This window comes from Limulus polyphemus, unplaced genomic scaffold (assembly GCF_000517525.1).
Source record: "Limulus polyphemus unplaced genomic scaffold, Limulus_polyphemus-2.1.2 Scaffold2284, whole genome shotgun sequence".
NCBI lineage: Eukaryota > Metazoa > Arthropoda > Merostomata > Xiphosura > Limulidae > Limulus > Limulus polyphemus.
The window spans coordinates 124,300-147,580 of NW_013667894.1; the positions used below are offsets into that span (position 1 = coordinate 124,300).

Sequence of the window (23,281 nt, forward strand, 5' to 3'; positions counted from 1 at the left end):
TGTTATTTTGTAAATGACGTTGGATTTAGGTAGTTGACACTTTCAGTGTATGACAAAACAAAAACAACATTAGGTAGTTGACACTTTCAGGGTATGACAAAACAACATTAGGTAGTTGACACTTTCAGGGTATGACAAAACAAAACAACATTAGGTAGTTGACACTTTCAGGGTATGACAAAACAAAACAACATTAGGTAGTTGACATGTTCAGGGTATGACAAAACAAAAACAACATTAGGTAGCTGACACTTTCAGGGTATGACAAAACAAAAACAACATTAGGTAGCTGACACTTTCAGGGTATGACAAAACAAAAATGAAACCCTACTTGATTTTTAAACTACCACCTGAATGATAATAATGAAGGTTATAGTTAGTATGGATTTCAATGAATGCAAGTTAGCCTTCTTAAATGTTCTTCCTAAAAAAGATGAGACTAAGTTAAAATTCAGACTATTTCAAACACTTTTTTTGTCAGCATTTCATGACAATATAATTCTAACCTCCCTTTAAGTCAGAAACTAAGTGTGTTTTACATGTATGCTTAGCATATTATCAATATATGTTTTGACATGACAGGTATAAACAATGTATTACAAAAAGTAATGATTATGAACCTATAGTTGTTGATAGAGCTTTCCATAAAATGAATGAAAAACATTTATAAATGAGATACTCTAAAGTAACTCTGTTAACATCACCTCAAAATAAGTTAACTGGCACACCCTTTCTTTCTGACATTTCTTACAAAATTGAAAAATAATCTAGACAAAAAAAGCTTATAAAGTAACTTCCATTCCTCAAAACAAAATTGTTAATCATTTACTACAATTAAAAAATCAAAACAAGAATTTAGATAAACACGGAACTTACTTAATCAGCTGTATTTGTGGTAAAATGTAAATTAGGACAAAGAAGAATGAAATCAAAACAAGATTGAAAAAACATCAGAATGGAACAAAATGTGGCAACACTATTATCTGCTGTAGCTGATCATTTATAGGATTGTGATGGTGAATATGACTGGAAAAATATGAAAATCATAAGTGTAAAAATACACATAGAAACTTAAAGGATAATACTTGCATCACTCAAAATAGGTCTGCGTGTATCAATATAGACTAAGAACTGATTAATGATTCCTGATGGAATAATTCAAAATAGATTGTGTATATCAACAGAGATTATGTACTGATTAATGTTACCTGCTTGAATAATTCAAAATAGATCTACGAAAATACATAGAGATTATGGATTGATTAACGTTTCCTGCTGGAAAAGTTGTTTACCTCAAGAACTCTGTGAAATAGGATTCACATATTCAGACTTGTTGATCTTGACATTTTGTTTGATAATAAAATGCTAAAAAACACTTGATTATCTATCAACTTTCCCTCATAAAGCATTATGTGCATCACATGGACATTATGGATTCCACCAACTTATATTTTGAAATTTCTGAGGATACAATCTTGTAAGCTAGATTTTCATATCTAGTTAGAGAGAAATATACTAACCAATGATTAAGTGGAACACCTTACAAATCATAATGGATTTCTGATCCTACATGAAGTGTATGAACTGATCTTGAATCACAAGTAAAGCATAATGAAAATACATTATTCATGTATTGAGTACTTTCTAACAAATATAATTACAAAATGATCAGTGTATATACTACACATGTAATTGATAGAAAGATGTAATATATAAATACATATATTAAAAACTTTTCAATCAGGGCAAAATACTTGTAAACTACAGTATCAACTTATAATCAAGAACAAAAATCACATATAAATCAAAAGTTTTATAATGAAAGAACTTCAATGTTTTCACTTTCTATTGAGATCATATTTACATATGTATTAGCATTAGAAAATAACATCAGAAAATATGCATCTTTAAAACTTCAATTATGGAAAATATGTTGGTTGAAAAAAAACTAGACAAGTCTGACCTTCTACCATTATCAACGAATAAAATGCCAGTCCTTGAAATGCTACATGTAGGATATAACTGGGGACAACTTAGCAAATAAATATTGCTCTGTTTGGTAATTTGTATGTGCAGTAAACATATACAAGACATTACTTTTTACCCTACATGTATGTGTGGGGTCAAAGAGCATATCATGACCTTTCTACAGTAACATTAAAATTTAATTAAACAACTATTATCAATGCATGTTAATAAACTTATTATCAAAACATAGTTTATAAGTCAAATATTATTAATACACAAGTTTTAATTTCTTAATTTCTAAAGAAAATGTTTAAATAAATTCTCAATCTTCACTTTTCTGTGTTACATGATGCCTCTTTGCAATGAATTCTCCTTTTTATATTTTCTTTCTTTTATTACATGGATTTCAGAATGTCCACCAATTATTAACACAAACTATGAATATCAATAGGCTAGAATTTAAACTACGAACCTCCTACCTTCTTTATTTTTTGAGATGTCAACACGTTTGTTATACCCAACATGAAAACCACCTTGACTCAAACTAATCAATAAATTTGTATTATAATTCCGAGTTTACTATATGTATTATAATTCCGAGTTTACTATAAATATTTTCATAAATGTTTTATAAACATTTAGTAAACATTACAAGTATGTTGAGCACAAAAGTTCAAAGTTTTTAAGAAAGAATTTTTACTAAAGATTTGTTTTTGTTTATAGTAAACTCGGAATTATAATACATATAGTAAACTCGGAATTATAATACATATAGTAAACTCGGAATTATAATACATATTGATTCTTCAATACAGGCTTGGTCCAATGAACTGACCCCATGCACACAGTATTAAGATCATTTAAGGGAATCTATCAGTTTAGATGAAACTATAGCCAATTATCTTGTTACTTTTAAATTGTATTATTTAATAGTAAAGTGTATATTTTCATTTGTGTCTTAATATCCATATATTCATTATTACCAATGTTATGATAAAAACTACTATCACACAGTTTTAATTTCAAAATTGATATAATTGTGTTAGTTTATCATTCTCCCATAGTTGTGTTGGATGTTATAAACTAACCAATACTAATATTTCATAATTGTTCCATTTGTTAGCAAATTTATTGTAATCTGTTATACATTCTATGAGAATTGGAATGACCCAAGACAAATACATGAAACTGAGAATAAAAATAACATTTACTACTAGCACTTTTAAAATATGCTTATAATTTTAGTTCATATATAACTTTTACAGGAAATGGTTGAACTCAAAAGCAAAATTAAAATAGCAAAGAAGTTACAGTTATGCAATCATCATGACGTAACAAATTAGTGTCAGACATGCTAAGAATCTTTCACACGCCAGAAGAGTTATCGAAAAAATCACTGACATGAATTCAGTCATATGCATACAAAGGAAAAGAAGCAAAAGAACCACTTGATAAAGAAATCATTGATGCCATTATAGTTAAGTACTGTTTTCATTGAGTATGTTCTTAATTTCTCACATAAAGGTTTTAATATATTGACATGTAAAAATGTTATGAAACAAACTTAAAGCATAATAATAACCTGTGATAAATAACTACCTGTTACTTTTGTAACATATACAACAAAGAAACTGGCAACAACAGAAAGGGGCGTGAAGAAAACAATAACAGCCAAATTAAATAATGATGCAAAGTTAATTCAAGAAAAAAATAAGTCCAAAAATTTGTAATTAAAAAAATCCTGTTGTTTTTAAGTGAGAGATAAAAACATTATTCTGTGAAATCTATGATCTTGTATTTATTAATTTAAACACAACAAATTTCAACTCTGTAAAGTTACTAATGTCTTATAGCCTACTTTCAGTGTAAGTAGGTTACATAACTGTCATTAAGTTTCGTTCTCAAAATAAAACTAATACATGAAGTACTTTGGAAGTTGAAAGGTATTTTCCTAAAACATTTAATTTCAGAAAAATAAAATATTCAATTTCTATTTATTTTGTTTTTATGTGTTATGAACTTTGAAATGTTAGGAAATAACCATTCTACTTGTAGAATTTTAAGAGACTACATTGTTACTATAGAGATAACTCATTTGAAGAAAAAAAAAATATTTTGAACTTTTGGTTAAATTCATTGAATAAAATGATTTAGTAGAAACAACAGAATATTTAAAAAACTTAAATCTGAAATATGATCTAATGTACGTTTTTTATATTTTTTTAATATTAAATCCTATGATTTTGGTCGAAGGCAAGATAAAATGGCTTTGGTACTGGCAGGGTTAACTTAAACAAAACATTTCAACTCTGTAAAATTACCAATGTCAACAGTATGCATATTATGGAAATATGAGAGAGAATTTTAATCAATCTTTAACACAAGATACACAAACTAAAATATCTTTTGTTTTAAACTTAAATTTTAGGTATTTTCAGTTCCTTTTAATTCTCTTATTATTCAGTTTGCTTACATACATTATTGATTTTTTATAAAGGCTATCAGGAATGGAATGAACTAGGATAAGTACAAGAAACTGAGAATACATATAATAACATTTACTACAAGCACTCTTAAATCATTTTTATAGTTCCAACTTAAGATTACATTAAGGCAAGTATACATCTTGGTTCTGATAAATACTATAAGTATGCACATAAACCCATTGTTTGCATTTAAAATGTTAACTGTACAATTCTGCAGCTCTAACTATAGAATGTGCTATCTAAATTCTGCTGATGTCCCAAAAGCAATCTTATAAGAAATTCTACAGTGTACTGTATAAACAATCCTATAAGCAAATCCTATAGGATACTCTATAGGAAATTCTACAATGTACTGTATAAACAATCCCATAGTACATCCTATAAGCAAATCCTATAGCATACTCTATAGGAAATTCTACAATGTACTGTATAAACAATCCCACAGTACATCCTATAAGCAAATCCTATAGTATACTCTATAGGAAATTCTACAGTGTACTGTAAAAACAGTATGTACTATGGGCCTATAAGCAAATCCTATAGGATACTCTATAGGAAATTCTACAGTGTACTGTAGAAACAATCCCATAGTACATCCTATAAGCAAATCCTATAGGATACTCTATTAGATTGCTTAAAGGAATTTTTTTATAGGAACACTATAGGATATTTTTGTAAGTGTATGTTAATATTTAAATGACTTACCATAGTTTCTACACTTCTAAATGATGGAGGCTTCAAAAAAATTTTGAAATACAATTTATGAAACTTAAAAATAATGAATATCAAATACATGTAGCTACATAGTGACAAAATTTCAAAGCAGTAACTCTTAAATTAAACATTTGAAGATTTTCCATGAATATTCATAGCTGTTGTCTACATTTTTAAGTTCTTATTTCCCCAAAACAATTGAAGGCCCACAATCTGTTGAACCAAAACTGCCCCACCTATAGTGTGATCCCTGTTGTTGATCACTTAGTTCTTTATCTTCCTCACATCAATTTTAATAACTCCTTTGTATTTATATAAAATATCAAACTTGTTATTATTATTATTATTATGCACTTCTAGCATTATTGTTCTTTATTAATTAAAAAAATATTTTATGATTTAAGTATTAGTTATATATTACAACAACTGAACCTGACCACTTACAATATTATGAGAATCTGAGAAAGTAAACTAAAGCATGAATTACTAAATTTTGTATAATGTTTTATTACCTGGTTTAACTATATTCTTGACGTCTTCTTTAAAACCTAAAATTGTACCTGTGCCTTGAGAAAGACGGCCAGTCAACATTTCAAGATTTACTTTCATTTCTTTGGAAGCTATAATGCAATAAAAACAAGCATGTAATGCAAACTTTTGAAAGTTTCATGAGGTATAATAATTAGCAAGTTTGTTTCTTGAAATCTTATAAACATAATGCATAATTTTGGTCTACCTTTAATATGCTGCTTATGATTCATTAGTTAAAAAACTAATTCATTCTTGCTTTTTTCATAGAACAAACGATTCATAGAAATAAAATCATAATCTAGGTAAAGTACGTAAAACAAAACATGCTGAAGTAAGCTGGAACTTATACAAAACAAAACATGCTGAAGTAAGCTGGAACTTATACAAAACAAAACATGCTGAAGTAAGCTGGAACTTATACAAAACAAAATATGCTGAAGTAAGCTGGAACTTATATATTATTAAAGACTCCTAACATGTCATTAAATATTTCTTACACTTTAAATGGGATAACTACATGGTTATTAAAATTAGCTTCCAGATTTAGCACTGAACAGCATAGCATGACAGACAAAAAACATTGTAAAATAATGATTACTTCTGTGATAGAGGCTTGTAGATTTTTCTAATAGTTTACATCATACAAATTACTTGTGTTTGCAGGAAAATAATATCATATCAACGTATTGTACTAGAAAAAATACATCATACCTGCTGTAGCATCTCCATCTGGATTAAGTATAGCAAGAGTTGTACTTCCATCACTCTTCTGTCTCAAAAAGCCAAACTACAAATATCAAGTCTTGATTTTAACACACAAATACAAAAACTAGTATTTCTTAAGAGATTTGTAACGGTTAGAACATGAAAATATCCCTAACACCTTTTCACATACACTCTCGCCATCAGCTACATTGTACCGAAAATCAGATGCTTACAAAAGTACATAGAGAAATAGACTAAACATTTCCTGGAAAACTGGATGACTTTCATGACGTCACTAAACTCCCTTCATATATATATATATCACTAATTCAATTACACCATCATTCCTAGTTTGCACATGAAGAAGAAAGGTCCACTTTTCAAAAGTGCTCGGGTTATAGGGTTTTTATTCATTTCTGTCAATAATATAATAAAAATATTTTATGAGGCATGGGAGCAGCTTGGAGTAGCTCGTGGGTAAGGTAATTCGATAGCATAACATGAACTGCATGTTCCCCAAGTGATTTACAACTTATAATGGCATGAATATTAGTAAGACATGATTCAAAGGGGCAATAAAACAATAAAATTTTATTATCAATAGATTTATACAGTTACGAGTTTAAAGCTACTTAGAATAAATGAATGTAGTTTCATGTTACAATATGAAATAAAAAAGGGTAATTTAGATTTTTTTTTTTTATTTGGTTACAAGGTTGGTCAAATTGACCATCCAAGTGTAGAGTTAGGGTAGAGAAAATAACAGATAAAATATAAGTTTTACTGAAAACAAACATTTGAAATGGACTAGGTTTTAGAGATTACACAAATGAAATTTGAGATTTTTGAGTTGAAGAAAAGTATTTTGAATCTTAACATGAAAATCAACTTGCACACAGACTATTTATATCAAACACTCGATATATTCAAGGACAAATCTTTATTTTAGTTCATTCAAAATATTTCACTAAGAAATAAGATTTTTTATATGTGAAAGACATATAATATTTACTGAATGACTGCCAAATTTCATGAAGATATACAAACTGTATTAAAAGTTAATAGTATCAAATATATAAATACTTTCAACAAGTACAAAGAGGTCACATGGTCGGTCAAATTGGTCACTAGTATTTCTCTTAACACCACAAACATTTTTTGGAAGTACACTCAAGAAAACAAAGATACTTTTGTCTCCAATGCCTCAAAAGATTTGGTGACAAAGTCATACATGTATAAGACAACTAAAAGGCAATCTACTCTTCAAAAACAAAGCTAACATCCTATAAAATATTTCTAAACATAAGATAATTATGAACACTATCTTATTCATCGTTTCATGATACAGAATACTATTAAAATTAAATTCACCTGCAACTAGTCTTATTTAAAAAAATGAAATAGCTTGGTAGTAAAACTAGAATCATTTATATTTTCATTATAACACATGTTCTTTAGAATTACACAGAAAGACTATGAACTACAAAGAATAAAACATGAAAGTCTGTAAAAATAACTTTTTAATCAAAAAGCAACAATCATCTGCTTATAAAGTAAGAAAATAAAAAAATTCTTTTGATGCATTAATTACACAGTACTTTTAGGACTAGAAGATCATAAACACAAATAAATATAAAATGGCAAAAATAGTTCATATATTGTACTATGACATATTTGATTCTTAAATATATTAGGTATAAATCCTTGCAAAATTTAACAAATTTTTAAGTTTATTATTCACCTTGCTGTTAGGACATTCCAAGGTAAGTCTATCTGCTGCAGCTTTAGCAGCTTTTTGAGCCATTGCCAAAATTTCTTCAGGACTCATGTCATCACCTGGTATTTCTGGTTCTGGAGCACTGCTGTAATAACAATCATTCAAAATTTCACTATTATTATGTTAAAGATACAAGTACATATGCCTATTTGACCCAGGAGTGTTACCTTTAAAATATTCCCACCATTTCTTTCTTTTGAATCATGTGCAGTCATGTAGCACGACATAAAAAACCTTGACTGTTATTTCTTAACAACACCTGGGCCTCTGATAAAGAATTTTTCAACTGAAATGGATTTCAAATCTTTGTAGTTAAAAAAAAAAAGGAAAAGAATAGTGGAAATAAGCACCATATCAACATGGTATTTCCCAAACCTTATCTGCCTAGAGGATAGTAAATGCTCAAAACATTTTGTCAAACTTATACTAATTATTAAATAGAGATTAGTTATTGCTATTATAAATATAAATGGTTTTGAGTTTCATACTGCAAGTCATGTAAAAATGGGTCAGAGCTTTATTATTATTTTGTTAAAGTTGGATAAATATTTCTATTAATATACTTCGTTATTTTTTGTGTAAACAAAATCTCTGTCACATTTTTGCATTATCCACAGTAAAACAACATACTTAGTCAGGTTAACATGTTTGTTAAAATATTCTCACATATGACTAAACAATAACCAGAAATGGTCCCAAGATGTATCATTACAATTAAGGTATCTAAAATCTCTTACAAAGATTATTATTAATGAACTTTTTAAAATGGCAATAATAGTTTAATGTTTCAATGCACTATAAAAAGAATTACGATTTCATAAATGCAAAAACAGATGGAAAGGAGGTTGACAGAGGGAAATTGAACCAGAGAAGTTCACTTTTATAGAATCCTTCCTCATATAAGCCATTAAGTAGAACAACACATTTCTCTCACAGAAAAGTCTATTGCAAACATTTCTGAAGTTATACAATACACTAAGCCTAATAGTTTAGTGTTAGATGTACAAACTTGTAATATAATTTTTTGTTTAAAGAAAGAGTATTTTTTTGGAAAAGCTTACCTGTTTTTGGTTAAAATTGACATAATTTTGAAAACATAACTCTGCACTAAAACCTAGCCATTGTTAAGCACTTATTAATGGTTATCAAACAAGACAATGTTACAGAAAATATCAAAAAACTGATCCATCTCCTTCTATGAACTGATAATAGAGTTTGCTTTGGAAATTTCCTTATAGTTGCTTTTTTGGCTACACAGTAAACAGTTATATTTGTGAAAAATATCACAAATATTGCAATAAAACAGATCATGCTGCATTTTGATAACTTTCAATCCACAATCAAGTATTATTTTAGATTAAAAGATTTATACACGCTAACCACAAAAGCACAAACTTATCCTTTACTAATCTTGATGCTCAATAATTACATATGCAAATATATGTAAAGGTTCACAATACACTATAAAAGAAATTTTTCCTCTCTCTCTCATTTATGATGTTAATTTCAAAATGCTTCACTTTTCATTTTTCAGTTGAATGGCAATCTTCAACTACTCCCTCTATTACAGTATGGGAATTTAAGTATAAATAATTTTCCCCTTTTCTGGCTACTGCCATGTAAATGGTTTGGGTTCAACTGTTCAATTTCTTAAAAAATTCTTAATAATCATGGCATCATTTAGGGTTTATAATTATCTAAAATCCTGCTATTTTAAGTGAGCTAGTTCATCAGCTATTCAACTGATATTACAATGTGAAGTAATCATTGACAGATAACAGTAAAAACAACAGATTATCCAGCATCAACCAACAATGTGATTTTGGTGGGATTGTGTTCACCTTCTAATCCTCTTCATCTAGAGAATGAATATTCCATAATTTTTCCATTCCATAGCTGCTATGAACCATGTGTTTAGAAGCAATGCAATTCCAGTTTTTAACAAAAAACTTATTTGGAAAATAAAAACTCAATTACAAAATCATACTGGTTTTAATTAATTTTTTACCAAAATTTATTTAAAAGCAAAACAACTAACTGGTTCAAAAATAAAAACTACTGTGTTTGATTTCCACAACTGTTTCTCATTTTCAGTTACCTTAGTTAATTTTTTGAACTTTAATATATATATACTCTGACTTTGAATGGTAAGCTACCACCAGAGCTTTATGAAATTGTTTCAACACTTATGGAGCAGAAAAAAAATTTGCTATCTCAGTATCAGCATTCACGGACAGGTAATAAATACAAGGGCAAAAATTATTTTGTTTGTGAATAATTTCAAATTTGTTTTCACAACTCCTCAACAGTTAAAACAAATAACCTCTTAATCATCTAATCTATCCTAATTGGTTTTCTGTCCTAGGACAGGTAATAAATACAATTCATTGGTTTTTCTTTCTGTTCATCTAACCATCTCTATTCTTCTTCACACCCACACCTCAAAACTCTTAATACAATTCATTGGTTTTTCTTTCTGTTCATCTAACCATCTCTATTCTTCTTCACACCCACATCTCAAAACTCTTCAAGTGCCTTTCATCTTCTGTCCTTAATGCCTAAATTTCAGAGGCATAAAGGACTACACTTCACACTAGTGACTTTACCGGTATTTTCCTCATCCAACTGTTACATTATCTGATGTTCCTTCAGTAAACCCTTACAATCACTGTTTCATTTATATACAAGCCCTTAATCATCCATCAGTCTCTCCAATACACCCTTATTTTCTTCAGCACTGTCATCAGCTGGGGCCAAAAAGCTTCAGTCAAATTGTTTGAAAGTTCCTCAAGCCAGGCTCCTTGCTCATACATCAATTTTCACAGGATGATTAATACTTTGGTTGATTCTTTATCCAAAGCTTTTGTAAATCTACTAGAATACCATCTACTCCTATTGGTTTGTTGGACTTTAACTCTTTTATTGTATTTTTAATTTAATTGTCTGTGAAACTCAGTCTCATATTACCAAAATCAATGTCCTGTAGTTCTTCCATAGGCAGGCCTTTTGGTTTCTGCTTTTTTGCATATTGCTCTTCAATAAAGACTTTCCATTTTTGTCTAACTTCCTCTGGTTCTGTTAACAGCTGACTCTCCTTGTTTAAAATTGTATTGCTGGAGTTCCTTCTCACTGTTTTAGTTAAACCTCTGATCTTCTGATAGAAAATGTCAGATCTTCCGTTTATTTCTAGTTTTTCATGTTCATCACATTGCTGCTGCAAGCAAATTTGACAAGCATTGTTGGTTTCCACTGGAGTTTATTGTTTAGTTCTCTGTATTTCTTCTTTCCTTCATGAGTTTTGATTATTTTCCACTTCTGTAATTTTGATATTTGTTTCATGCCTACCTTTATCTTCTTGTGTTGTACTCCAACTTTCATGATCATTAAGTTGTGGTCTGTACTTGCATCAACTCCTGAATAATTGTGCGAGTTCTTCATATTATTAATGTAGTGTTGCCAAACCACAGAGTAATCCAGTTGGTACCTTCCTGTGTCACCCAGTTTTGCTCAGATATAGGTGTAATGAATAAAATCTGTTCTGTCGTATGAGCTGTGACTCTGAACAATACCTAATGATTTACTACTGTCAGTCTTTCTAGGTAATTTTATTTAGAATTTAGATTAGACCTGTTTTTATTCTTGTTAATTTATTACTGAAAATACACAAAATATTTATTGACCTAAAAGGGAATAGTTTCCTTCACTGACATAAAAAGATGGTAAATATATTATGCAATATTTGCATATACATGTAGGCTAACATGTTACTCATCTCAATAGATTTTGATGTGAGGTTACAGAATTATTAGATCCACAGATTTGACTTTTAATAACAATTTTAAAAACTTAAGATATGCACTCTACATGCTTTAAAAGAAAAACATCAACAATCATAAAATAAATACAAAACAAAATTTTAGAAGTTTGACAAAAATAATGTTTCAAGAAAGTGATTGACAATGGTGTTAGACTAAAAGTAACACTGTACTGTCATAGAAACAACACCAAACAGAAGAGCAGTACTAATTATTTTCCAAACAAAAACAACAAACTATCATTCTAACAGGTACATAAGTACAACTGGAATAAAATTCTTATCTCTCTTTAAATTATTCTATTCAAAGTAATGAATCTGGTGGGAATTCATAATAGTTACCTTTTACCTCCTAATTTTTTTATTATATTTGTAAATTATGTTTATTTTCAAAGCTTGTTTGGTTGAGTAAAACACTTGACAACATAGTCACATTTTCTTCTTGTTTTTTTATTATGATGCTAAAATATGACACTAGGTACCCACACTGTCAATGTGATTCTAATTTTTTCAAATATGAAATGCAACTTATGCTACTTAACTCTTACATTTTGACTACTTAATGTCAGAATTTTAAAGACGTATGTGGGGATGGATTCTTGTGCATTAGGTGTCTGACTTGTTGGCGATAAATTCAACAATAAACAGACAGCACACACTCCACTTGTTTTAAAATAATATATTCAAAACAAGTCAAACTATGTACAAAAATTCTTTACACTATAGGACATCAGTTGTATCTCAAACTCTAAATAATTCTCTTTTCTTGTCAAAAATCCACTTAGGTTGATTAATTCAATTACTTTAGAATCCAATTGACAAGACAAACTATTTTTCTCTACTCTTATCACAATAGTATCAGTAAATAATTCACTTATGCTACCCCATGGGTTACCACAGTTGTATATCAAACTTTAAATAATTGTCTCCTATTCATCAAAGTCCATGCAGATGGGTTAAATTACCTTAGAACACCCTTTGACAAGACAGATTATTCTCCTTACCTCTGTTAAACTCACTATAAAATATCGCCCATAACTGCTAATCACTGACACACTGGCTAACATCACATTTTCTTTTGCTAACTAATTTTCTGACTGAACTGCATTTGATTTTTCTCTTTACTTTACTTTCTACTTTACTTGCTCTCACTTGGTTGCCTATATTGATACATTGTTTACTGAGGCCTCGAATTTACTCTAAACTATGTGAGCAGCACTGTAAGATAACAACACCCACTTAAGGTAACGAAAAAAATACCAAAGATTCAAGTAACTTGGCACCAACAATACTACAACAATTGAACCACACACACACATTTGACCTTCCTCTTCACTTTACTTTCTACTTGCACTTGCTTGATCACCTGAATTGATATGCTGTTCACTGAGGCCTTGAATTTTCTCTAAACTATGCAAGCGGTGCTGTAATGTAACAATACTCACTTAATGTAATGAGAAAAATACCGAAGATTCGAGTAACGTGGCATTAATAATATTACAACAACTAAACCACACACACAACATAAAACTCTTAGTGATTTGCGCGACCAAACTTGTCATAACTATTGCCTTTAAAATGATTCAATTTTAACAGTCTTGTTATAAAAACTAAACAATCATATACAAAATATAGAGAATTAAGGCAAGAAGTAGTTAACAACTCTCATATCTTAAAAAATGTTTTAACCTTCGCTTTACAATCTGGTTTTATGCTAATGTGAAAAGTAAAAATTTTTTTTTTGCCGATTTGTTTTTAATATATGAGAATTGTTAATCACTTCTAGCCCTAATTGGCTATATTTTGTACATGCCCCAAAAAGTAAAATAATAATAATAATAATTTATTTCACACACACATCTTTAAAAAATGTAGTGTAACTTTCTCTACATGCACAATTAAAAAATTAAATTTACAAAAAAAAATCTGAAGCCCACCCATCATTTGATTTACCACTTTTCACTGGGTTTTATTACTTTTGATGAATTTTCCCCTCATCAATTTGCCCTTGTCCAGGATTACAGAAGGTGTGAGGGCAGGATTACATCTGGTGCTTTTTTTTCCCTTTTGTAAATGGTGCAGAAAGAGCCAAGTCAATCATACAGATGAACTGGCAAAGTAGTTATACAGAGAACCTCACCTCAATGTGGGTATTAAGCATGAGCAGATAGGTTTAACATTTTCTGTATTCTTCTTCTCAATGTGGATTTCAAATAAGCATTCCCTGTGAGGCAATGCTTGCCACTTGGCAGAATCTGATGACTCCAAACATAATTAATGTTTAGTTCCATATGCTATGGATAGGTTTAACATTTTCTCTACTCTTCCACTCAATGTGGATTTCAGATAAGCATTCCCTGTGAGGCAATGGCAGCCACTTGGCAGAATCTGATGACTCCAAACATAATTAATGTTTAGTTCCATATGCTATGGATAGGTTTAACATTTTCTCTACTCTTCCACTCAATGTGGATTTCAGATAAGCATTCCCTGTGAGGCAATGGCAGCCACTTGGCAGAATCTGATGACTCCAAACATAAATAATTTTTAGTTCAACATGCTATGTGTTTTTGTTTTATTTTTCCCAACCTTTTGGTGTTTTATTCTTTTCTTTTTGTTGATGTGTGTGAAAAGATCTGTACACACATAGTAGTGTCAGGGACTTGGAGAATGTATAAGTGATGGAGCTGTAAATGAAAATAAACAAGCAAAACTCACCAAACTAGAGTCTCTGGGTAGATTGAAGAATGCCAACAGGAAGGAAGCAAAAACCAGAGGCACATGAAATTTCCCAGTGATGTAAGTAATGGGAGATGATTGTGTTATGTGAAGCCTGCAAGATTTCCTCCAATGGTCAGTGTCAAAAGGAAGCAAGAGAGGCATTGATATGCCAAATATGATAGCAGATGACATTAAAAAAAGCATGCACTTGAACTCATTCAAAGAAGAACATACTAGTTGAAAGAGCTGATGAATTCATCTGGTTAAACTGGAAGAGATTAAGTCCCCAGAAGAGGAGATTTGCCATGGGATGTCCACAAAAGGAATGGACAGCCTTACCTGGACATAAAGAATGAAAGGAAAAAAAACAACCAAGTACTAAAAAAAATAGAAGTGCAAGAGATGAGAGGAAAATAACCAGTCACGCCCAAATCTTCAGAAGAAAGGAGTGTTCAGGGAATAAATCAACCATTCTTTACATTGTAGAGGACAGGATGGTTCACCAGAACTCTATAAGATCCTGATAATTTAATAATTCCACAATATTTACAGCACCTCACCATGGATTGAAATCCAAGACCTATCACACACCAGGTGTTTTCTCCTCTAAGTGAACTAAAGGGAACTATGGATGTAATGATGCACACTGTAGAAAAATGAAGACAGCAGTGTCCTCTTATGATAGATCAGGTGATACCTTGAAGCTGTTTCAGTGAGACTGACCAACAATAACTGTTAGATATTGAGTATAAAACACTATGATCTCTTAGTTAGCTTCCTCTCTCTCTAGATCAAGCCCTCACAAAGTGAAGTTTAAGTCTTCCTTTACAAATATTATGTTCTCCTACCTGTAAATGTAACATTAACTAGATCTTATTAAATATATTTGTAAATTGGTAAGAGATTATTGAGACATAATTAAATAGTAATTGCATTGTTCTTCACACTATGCACATTATTTTCATTGTATTTTTGGGTGTAAATGAAGATTGTTTCATTGCATGTGGTACACTGTGCCAAATTTCTTTTTCAAAGTCAGAGAAGTTAGAATAACTACATGATAGATTATCTTATTAAACCTCTTGTTATAAATCAGACCTATCCCATTGCTATAAGTAATTCAGTTTTAACTGAATATACAACAGATTAAATAGGAAGGAAAAGATTTATCACATATATACAAATCTTAAAATTAAAAAAAATTAAAAAAATACATTCAAGAAAAGTGCAAGAAACTTACCTTCCCCTATATTTGGATTTCTTATTATCTATTAGTATTGGTCCTGAGTAGTTACTTTCTTCCCCAAGTTGAGATGTTTCTTGAATCTCTGATGGTAGATCTCGTATATCAAAGCCAATCTCTTCCATTGTTAGTTCATTCAAGTATGGAAGATTAAGTCCAAGAATTTGGTCCTATTTAGGAAAATTGTAACCATCAAATATATTTGTATCCTTCACTCACTTTTCTTTCAATAATGAAAACATTTCATGTGCACAGCAGTACAAATTACAAAAACAATTTACCTTAGTTAGAAGTTTTAGTCCAGCATGCCACATTTTTTTAGCTGCTTTATAATAGACAGTATCAGGTCTGTTGTAAGTCATGGCATTGTCACACATGAGCTTCAAATCCATCTAAAAACAAAAACATTCAGCAAATAAATTAAAGTATATGGAAGTAGTCATATAAAGATAAAAGTATTAATAACTGAACATACCCCATTTAATTAAATTTTTGTTATACCATAAAAAAGGTGAAACTTTATTTAATATTCTTAATCATCTATATATATGAAAGACTAGTTTCAAAGAAGAGTCATAAGCAGATAAACTGTAACACAGGAAAAGCTAAATTTCTTTGAAACTGAAACCTACAATGGAATTGTTCTAACTTGGCCCAATGATTGTACTCATTCTTTGTGTACTTACTGTAAGATTGTGTTTGTTTGGAATTAAGCACAAAGCTACACAATGGGCTATCTGTGCTCTGCCCACCAAGGGTACTGAAACCCGGTTTCTAGCATTGTAGGTCCGCAGATATACCACTGTGCCACTGGGGGGTGTAAGGTTGTGACTGGATATCAATCTTATACATTGTTTTGTTAGCATATTAAACAATCATGTAAATCTCAAATTATAAAATAGTTACTTTTTGTTAATTACTAGCTACTAATTATCAACTAGTTTTATTCTACGTTTTGACTACTAATTGCTGCTGTCTTCAGGGAAGTCCTGAGAAGAACTATTTCTGTGGTAGTAGTGGCTGGGATTTGATTTTGAGTGTTCTTGATAGAGGTGCTTGTTAGCCACTTAAAAGGGATCTCCACCAATGATATTTTAATCAACTGTTTTAGATGCACATTTTCATGAAGGTATCCAGGTTTTTCTGATTTGCATGCTATGGTGGCTGAGTGTGTTATCAGTTAGGAAGATGTAGATGGCTTACTTTCTTTTTTGTGTGTAGTTCCTATCCTATTAAATAATCTTCTCTATCATTATGAACTATTGCAAACAGATTGGTAATACATATTCTAGTACATCTACTATATTACTGAATTTTACCTTTTATTAGTCTTTCTGTTTCTTCATTGTATTGGAGTACACATTCACAAAGGATGTTGTAAAAAAGGTGGTTTTGCTCTTCAAAGAGTCTTTAGGTGATTTGGTAAGAGCTACCTGTGATAATTTTGTGTTATGGCTTCTGAATCTTGTTCTGACTTTATACTGTTAGCATATCATCTGTATATTTTCAGAGACTTTTGATATAGGGAAATGTGGCTGCTTCATCATAATTTTATTACTGCTTATTCTTGGTTTACCCTTCTTTACTTTCTTATTTAGTGTTCTGGGTATCCACTGTCAATAAAGATCGCAGTTTTTTTTCTTTTCTTGGCATCTTTGGAATGACAGATTTTGTTTATTCTTGAACCAGGTAGTCAATGATACACCTTTACTCTGTAGGGGTGGTTTGATTTATATTTCAGATAGTTTCCTGTATCTGCAGGTTTCCTGTAAATGCCTATGGCATACGAGTTATGTATTCTGTGGTATATAAACACACCATGAATTTATGCTTTCTTCATTTTAATATAGTATTATTCTAAATTTATCAGTTATTTCTTAGTATGTGCAGTTTTCACATAATAAATGGTCAAGAAAATTAAGTTGATATCATTCTACCTGCCTTTCTTCCTTGTCATTCTATTTAGGTCACACCTTTTCTGCTCAAGAAAGGCATGGCTGTAATGCTACACATTGTGTAAGAATATAGAAAGTAGTGTACTTCAATGGTAAGTCAGGTGGTATCTCTAGAACGAGCTTTGCAAATTGTGCACAGTAAATCTTACACTGCCTGCAATGTATGGAATGTTGAACTTGGACAGTACAACAGATGATCTGTTTGATCCAATTGAAAGAAAGTTATCTAATTCAGTACAGCAATCATCCCTTTTCTATAAAAACAAGTACACCTACAATGTATTTGTGCTTTATGTGTGATATAACAAATACTTGTTCATTTGCACATTACATTGCATCCAATCACTTTATTCCATTTTTTACAAACTCAGCTATTCAAAGATTCCGTATTACTTTCTTGAACTTATTATTATTAAGTGGACCTATACCATTGCTCTAAGGTTAACTCAGTTTTACCTAAATATATCCCTCTTGTAACTTTCACATTCTAGGAATGAAAGTTTATATTTCATTTCTGTTGTGAATTGTATCACTGGTTGTTTAGGTAGTTCATGATTTGTTGAATCGGTCTGTAATGTGTCCTTATTACAAATATATTCTAAACATATCAAAAACAAATCATACGACTTCAACCAGCTGGTTTGAGGGTATTCTCTTTGGAATGTCCCATGTAGAGGTTACTAAGGAGTGATCCCATACCTTCTTGCTGTTAATAGTACTTATCTTCATACTGAAAATATGTTATGCTGACAACAAAAAAAAAGGTTGTGCAGTCTATAATTGTGGAGATTTACAGTTGGGTCTCTTTCTTGGGAGTTCTACTATTTTCAAGTTATTGGAAGAATATTTGTAGTGTTTCTGAGATTGGTACCTTAGTAAATAGGTTGAATACATCAAAGTGGATTATTTTTTCTTACGAGGTTGTTGTGATTGCTATTATAACTTCTACAAAATTGAGTTTTTAACATGTAAGGATGATTGATAGGTTAATGATGAAATTATATCTACAAGATATGTAATTGAGATATGTTGTTTCTAATTTAACTGCTAACACACAGAAGTAGTCACTCAGCTAGTGTGTATTTGTAAATTAGGGTATGAAATTTGTGTCATTTGGTCAACTATGGCCAGCTAGGAAGCCTAGAGGCTGACTGGAATAGAAAATTCAGCCGTGTTGAATTTTCAAGCAATTTTACCATGTCATCAAATGTGCATTTCTTTACCTTTCATAAAACCATAGTTGTGTTATATCTTATGAAAGTATCTTCTTCACTTCCATCTCCCACATGGAGCCTCGAGATTTCTGGAAATCCCTGGCCTATTTTCAAACATTATAAGAAATCCTATCACAGAGAAGTAAGGAGAAGTATGCAAAAGCAAAAAAGAAGGAAAGGAAGAAGGTGAATAATGCTAGGAAAGAGGCACTGGAAAACAGTATGAGGAGTTGGAGAACAATATAATTGCAGCTAGGAAGAAAGTGTTTAAAACAAAGCAGAAACCAGTCAAAAAAGGATGAAATCTGTTCACCATTTATAAGTGACAAGGATGGGAAATTTCAAACAAAGAAGAAATTGGAGGAACATTTCAAGGAACTGTTGAATGAAGAAAATCCATTTGGAGAGCAATTACTAGACTATACACCAAATGTCAGTGATGAGCCAGTAGAGCCCACTGAAAAAGTAGGGAGAGCAATTGGTAAAACAGAATTAGATAAGGCTGCTGGACCAGATGAGGTTACAACAGATATGGTAAAGACAATTGGGGAAGTAGAAGTCCACTGGACGATTAGAGTGAGCAGTGTGGAATGAGAAGAAGATACCAAAAGCATGGGAAGTTTCAATATTAGTGCCCATTTTAAAGAATAAAGGCAATATCCATGAATGTGGAAATTATAGAGGGGTAACACACTATATGAAAGTGATAAAGAGAATAGTGAAACCACAGTGAGGGGAAGAGCAGTTTGGTTTCGAAAAGGGTAAAGGCACAGTTAATGCTTAATGCTTTATCAATTTAGGCAATTAATGGAAAGGAAATTGGAGTATCAACAGCAGGGTACATAGACTTTCCTGGACCTGGAGAAAGCATATGAAAAGGTGACTAAAGATTGATCCCACCAGTGATGGTGAAGTACAAACAGTAGATGTGATTATGACCATATACAGAATACCAATTACAAAGAATGCGTTTTGGATTCCCAGTAGCATTCAAAGTGAAACTTGGGCTCATTACTGCTATTCATCACTATCCTGGATTAAACAATTAAGCAGTTAGATATAAAAAAGATGCAAGAAACTGATTTATGCAGATGATATAGTATTAGGAGTGAACTCAGAGGAGGAGATGGAGGAAATTGCGTTTAGTTGGAACAAAGCACATGGAATGAAGATGAGCAGATTAAAAACAGAAATGATGGTAGTGTCATCAGCAGTTAATCCAACTGAGCTAAATACAGAGGTTGAAGAGTTTCAAGTACATTGGAGGCTGGATAAGACGAGAATGGCAAGTTAAACAAAGAGATACAAGCCAAGTTACAAAGTGCAAGTGGATGTGGCAGAGGATTGCAGTGATGGTATTTATTAGGTGATTGCCAATGAAGCTCAAGAACATTTTTGTATAAACAAAATCACAGTTAGGCCAGCACTGCTATTTGGTGCCAAAATCTGGGTAGTGAAAGAGTGTCATCTGAAAATGTTGGAAGTAACAGAAATGAGGTAGTCTGATTGCATTAGAGATGTGACTTTGGGAGGTCACAAGCCAAGCACAGAAACTAGACTGGAGGTGAAGCTATGTGGCATTAGCAAGTTGCAGGAATTAAGATTGAAGTGGTAGAGCATGTGCAGAAGATTGGTGAGGATAGTTTAGTAAACAGGTTGCAGAGAGGAGAGCAAATAGCAGGCAAAAGAAATGAAAAGATGGAAGGATTGTATTAACACTCTCTCTCTACAGGTAGGTCAAAGGATGTATGTCATGACTTATGCTAGTAGACCATTAACAGTGTTTTAAGATTTACATTTTCTTCATCAATAATAGTCTACTAATAGTTTTCAGATTCACATTCTCTTTTCTACATACCTTACAGAATGTTATGCCACCATCTTTGTCATAGTGTAACCAGTTATTATCCCTTTGCCCTGTAACAACTTTTCCTCTTTTTGATTTTCATACTCATGGTCCCATTACCTTATTTTTTTCTGTTAAATTCTTTTTCAGATCATTAACATTCAGATCATTGGTTCTCTTAATTTAAGAAAATTTTTAACTTTGGGTGACTTTGCCCTGTTCTCCGTGACTTTGATTGAATATCTTTTGGCAACACTGGTCTGTCACAGGTGGACTCTTGTTCGTAAGTACAAAATCCTTTTGCAACAACATGATAATATCTACAAAATGTAGATGATAAAAAAAGAAATTCTTCCATTATTTATTTTGATTAGGAAAGGACAGTAACTTAAGTTTAACTCATCACCACCTAAGTCATTTTAGAATTATTTGCATGTTTTCCATATGTTGCTAATTTGAGGATTTTGCTTATTACAATTTCAATTTGATGAATGGCTAATTAACAACTGTTTGAGGATATGATTAAACTGTTTGCTATAATGTTAGTGGTGATGTAAACTGTATGGTTTTTCCATCTCTCCATCAAAAGTGTTTGACATTTTATTGACAAATATGTGACAGCTAGATGGTAATGGGTTATATGGGAACAAGACCAGATCACACTGACAGTGATGCAAAGATTTTCTTTCATTATTTATTTTGATTATTAATGAACACTATTTTAAAGGGAAGCAAAAAGTTAGTTATACCATGCTTTAGAGAGAAATTAAAGATCACATGAAATAATAATCATTTAAGTGGTTGGAAAAAAATGAAATGGTTTGACTTGTGTTTTCTTTCATAAAATACGAGTTCCCAACAAAATAAATTGAGGTGTGGTGATATCTTTAGTTTCCTTTCAACTTGCACAACATCCACAAGAGAGTACATTTTACAATGAGTTATATGACTGGCCCCTAAAAAATGCATGTTTTGGGGGCCCAGCTGGCAAAAATAAATCAATCGTGAGCCCTGACAACCCCTCTGAGAAGTATAGAATTTAATATAAATAACTCATTACAATATTGTTATCATTCAGGTAAAGAATTTTTATAGCTTTGAATTTTATTTGATCACAGAGCCATAAAATAGAAAATCACATCCCTCTTGCCACATCCTCTCTTTCAAAAATTGGCAGTATACCTCTATGACATTTACTACTATATTATATATAACAAATAGAAAGCTAGAGTTTAATCTATCAAATGACATATTACATTATGTCGTTTCCAATATAGAGAATTGTCTATTTCACTTCCAGTTAACACTTTCTTTCCACGTGCAACACATTGATGAGCTTAGCTGAATTTGTAATGCCTCTTATCACCTAGTTAGAAAACCAGAAAAATCATTATAGTTATCGGATATTGCCTGCTTTTTTACATGTTATTATTCTGTTTCTTAGGTGCGTTATTTAATTAATTAAAAAATTGTTTAGTGTAGTAGTACCATTAGTATAAAAAAGTAGAGTTAAGTTTCATTGACAGTTCACAGGGAAATAAAAGATCCCGGTATTATATTTCTTGTTTTTAATGTGTATTCTTTATTTTATTTATTATTATAAAAGTAACTAATATTTAAAAATTAGAAACTTATTATGTTAGATAAGGTTCGATTAGATAAAGAAAAATAAGTTTTCACAAGGTATGCTCATGAGCAGCTTGAGAGTAGGCTGGGCCTTCCATAATTCAATAGGGTAACCTAATCTACACATTCATCAAGTGACTTACAACTTGTGTGGCAGAAATATTAGTTAGACATGGTTCAACGGGCAATAAAACAATAAAAATTTAATAGAAACAGATGTATACTGTTACTAGAAAGCCACAAAATTATAAAGGTTATCAGATATTTTCTGCTCTTTACATGTTATTTTCTGTGTTCTTAAGTGCCTTATTCAATTAAATAAAAAGGATTTAATGTAGTAGTAGTACCATTAGTTTCACCAACAATCAACAGCAAAAAAAAAAAAGAGCATCCAGGTAAATATTGTACTTGTTTTTAATGTATATTCTTTATTAAGTATTACAAAAGTAACTCAAATTTAAAATTTTGAAATTTATTACATTAAATAAGATTAGATTAGATAAGATCAAGAAAAAATAATAATAAAATTTTTCCCAAGGTATGCTTGGGAGTAGTCCATGCTTTACGTAATTTGATAGGGTAATGCGAGTTACGTGTTCGCCAAGTGATTTACAACTTATGTAGTCAATTTATTAGTTGGACATGGTTCAATGAGCAATAAGACAATAAAATATAAGTAGA

General features: G+C 30.9%; 1 protein-coding gene across 1 annotated transcript in view; it reads right to left on the bottom strand.

Moving 5' to 3' along the window:
- The window catches only part of LOC106466514 (bromodomain-containing protein 7-like), a 120,278-nt gene that overhangs the window by 56,882 nt on the left and 40,115 nt on the right, over positions 1–23,281 (bottom strand). The window contains exons 5-9 of the mRNA XM_013926805.2: positions 16,241–16,351; positions 15,957–16,129; positions 8,146–8,266; positions 6,411–6,486; positions 5,681–5,788 (exon numbers count right to left, since the gene is read on the bottom strand). Coding sequence (XP_013782259.1) covers positions 5,681–5,788; positions 6,411–6,486; positions 8,146–8,266; positions 15,957–16,129; positions 16,241–16,351 — 589 coding nt within the window. The remainder of the gene's footprint in view (positions 1–5,680; positions 5,789–6,410; positions 6,487–8,145; positions 8,267–15,956; positions 16,130–16,240; positions 16,352–23,281) is intronic.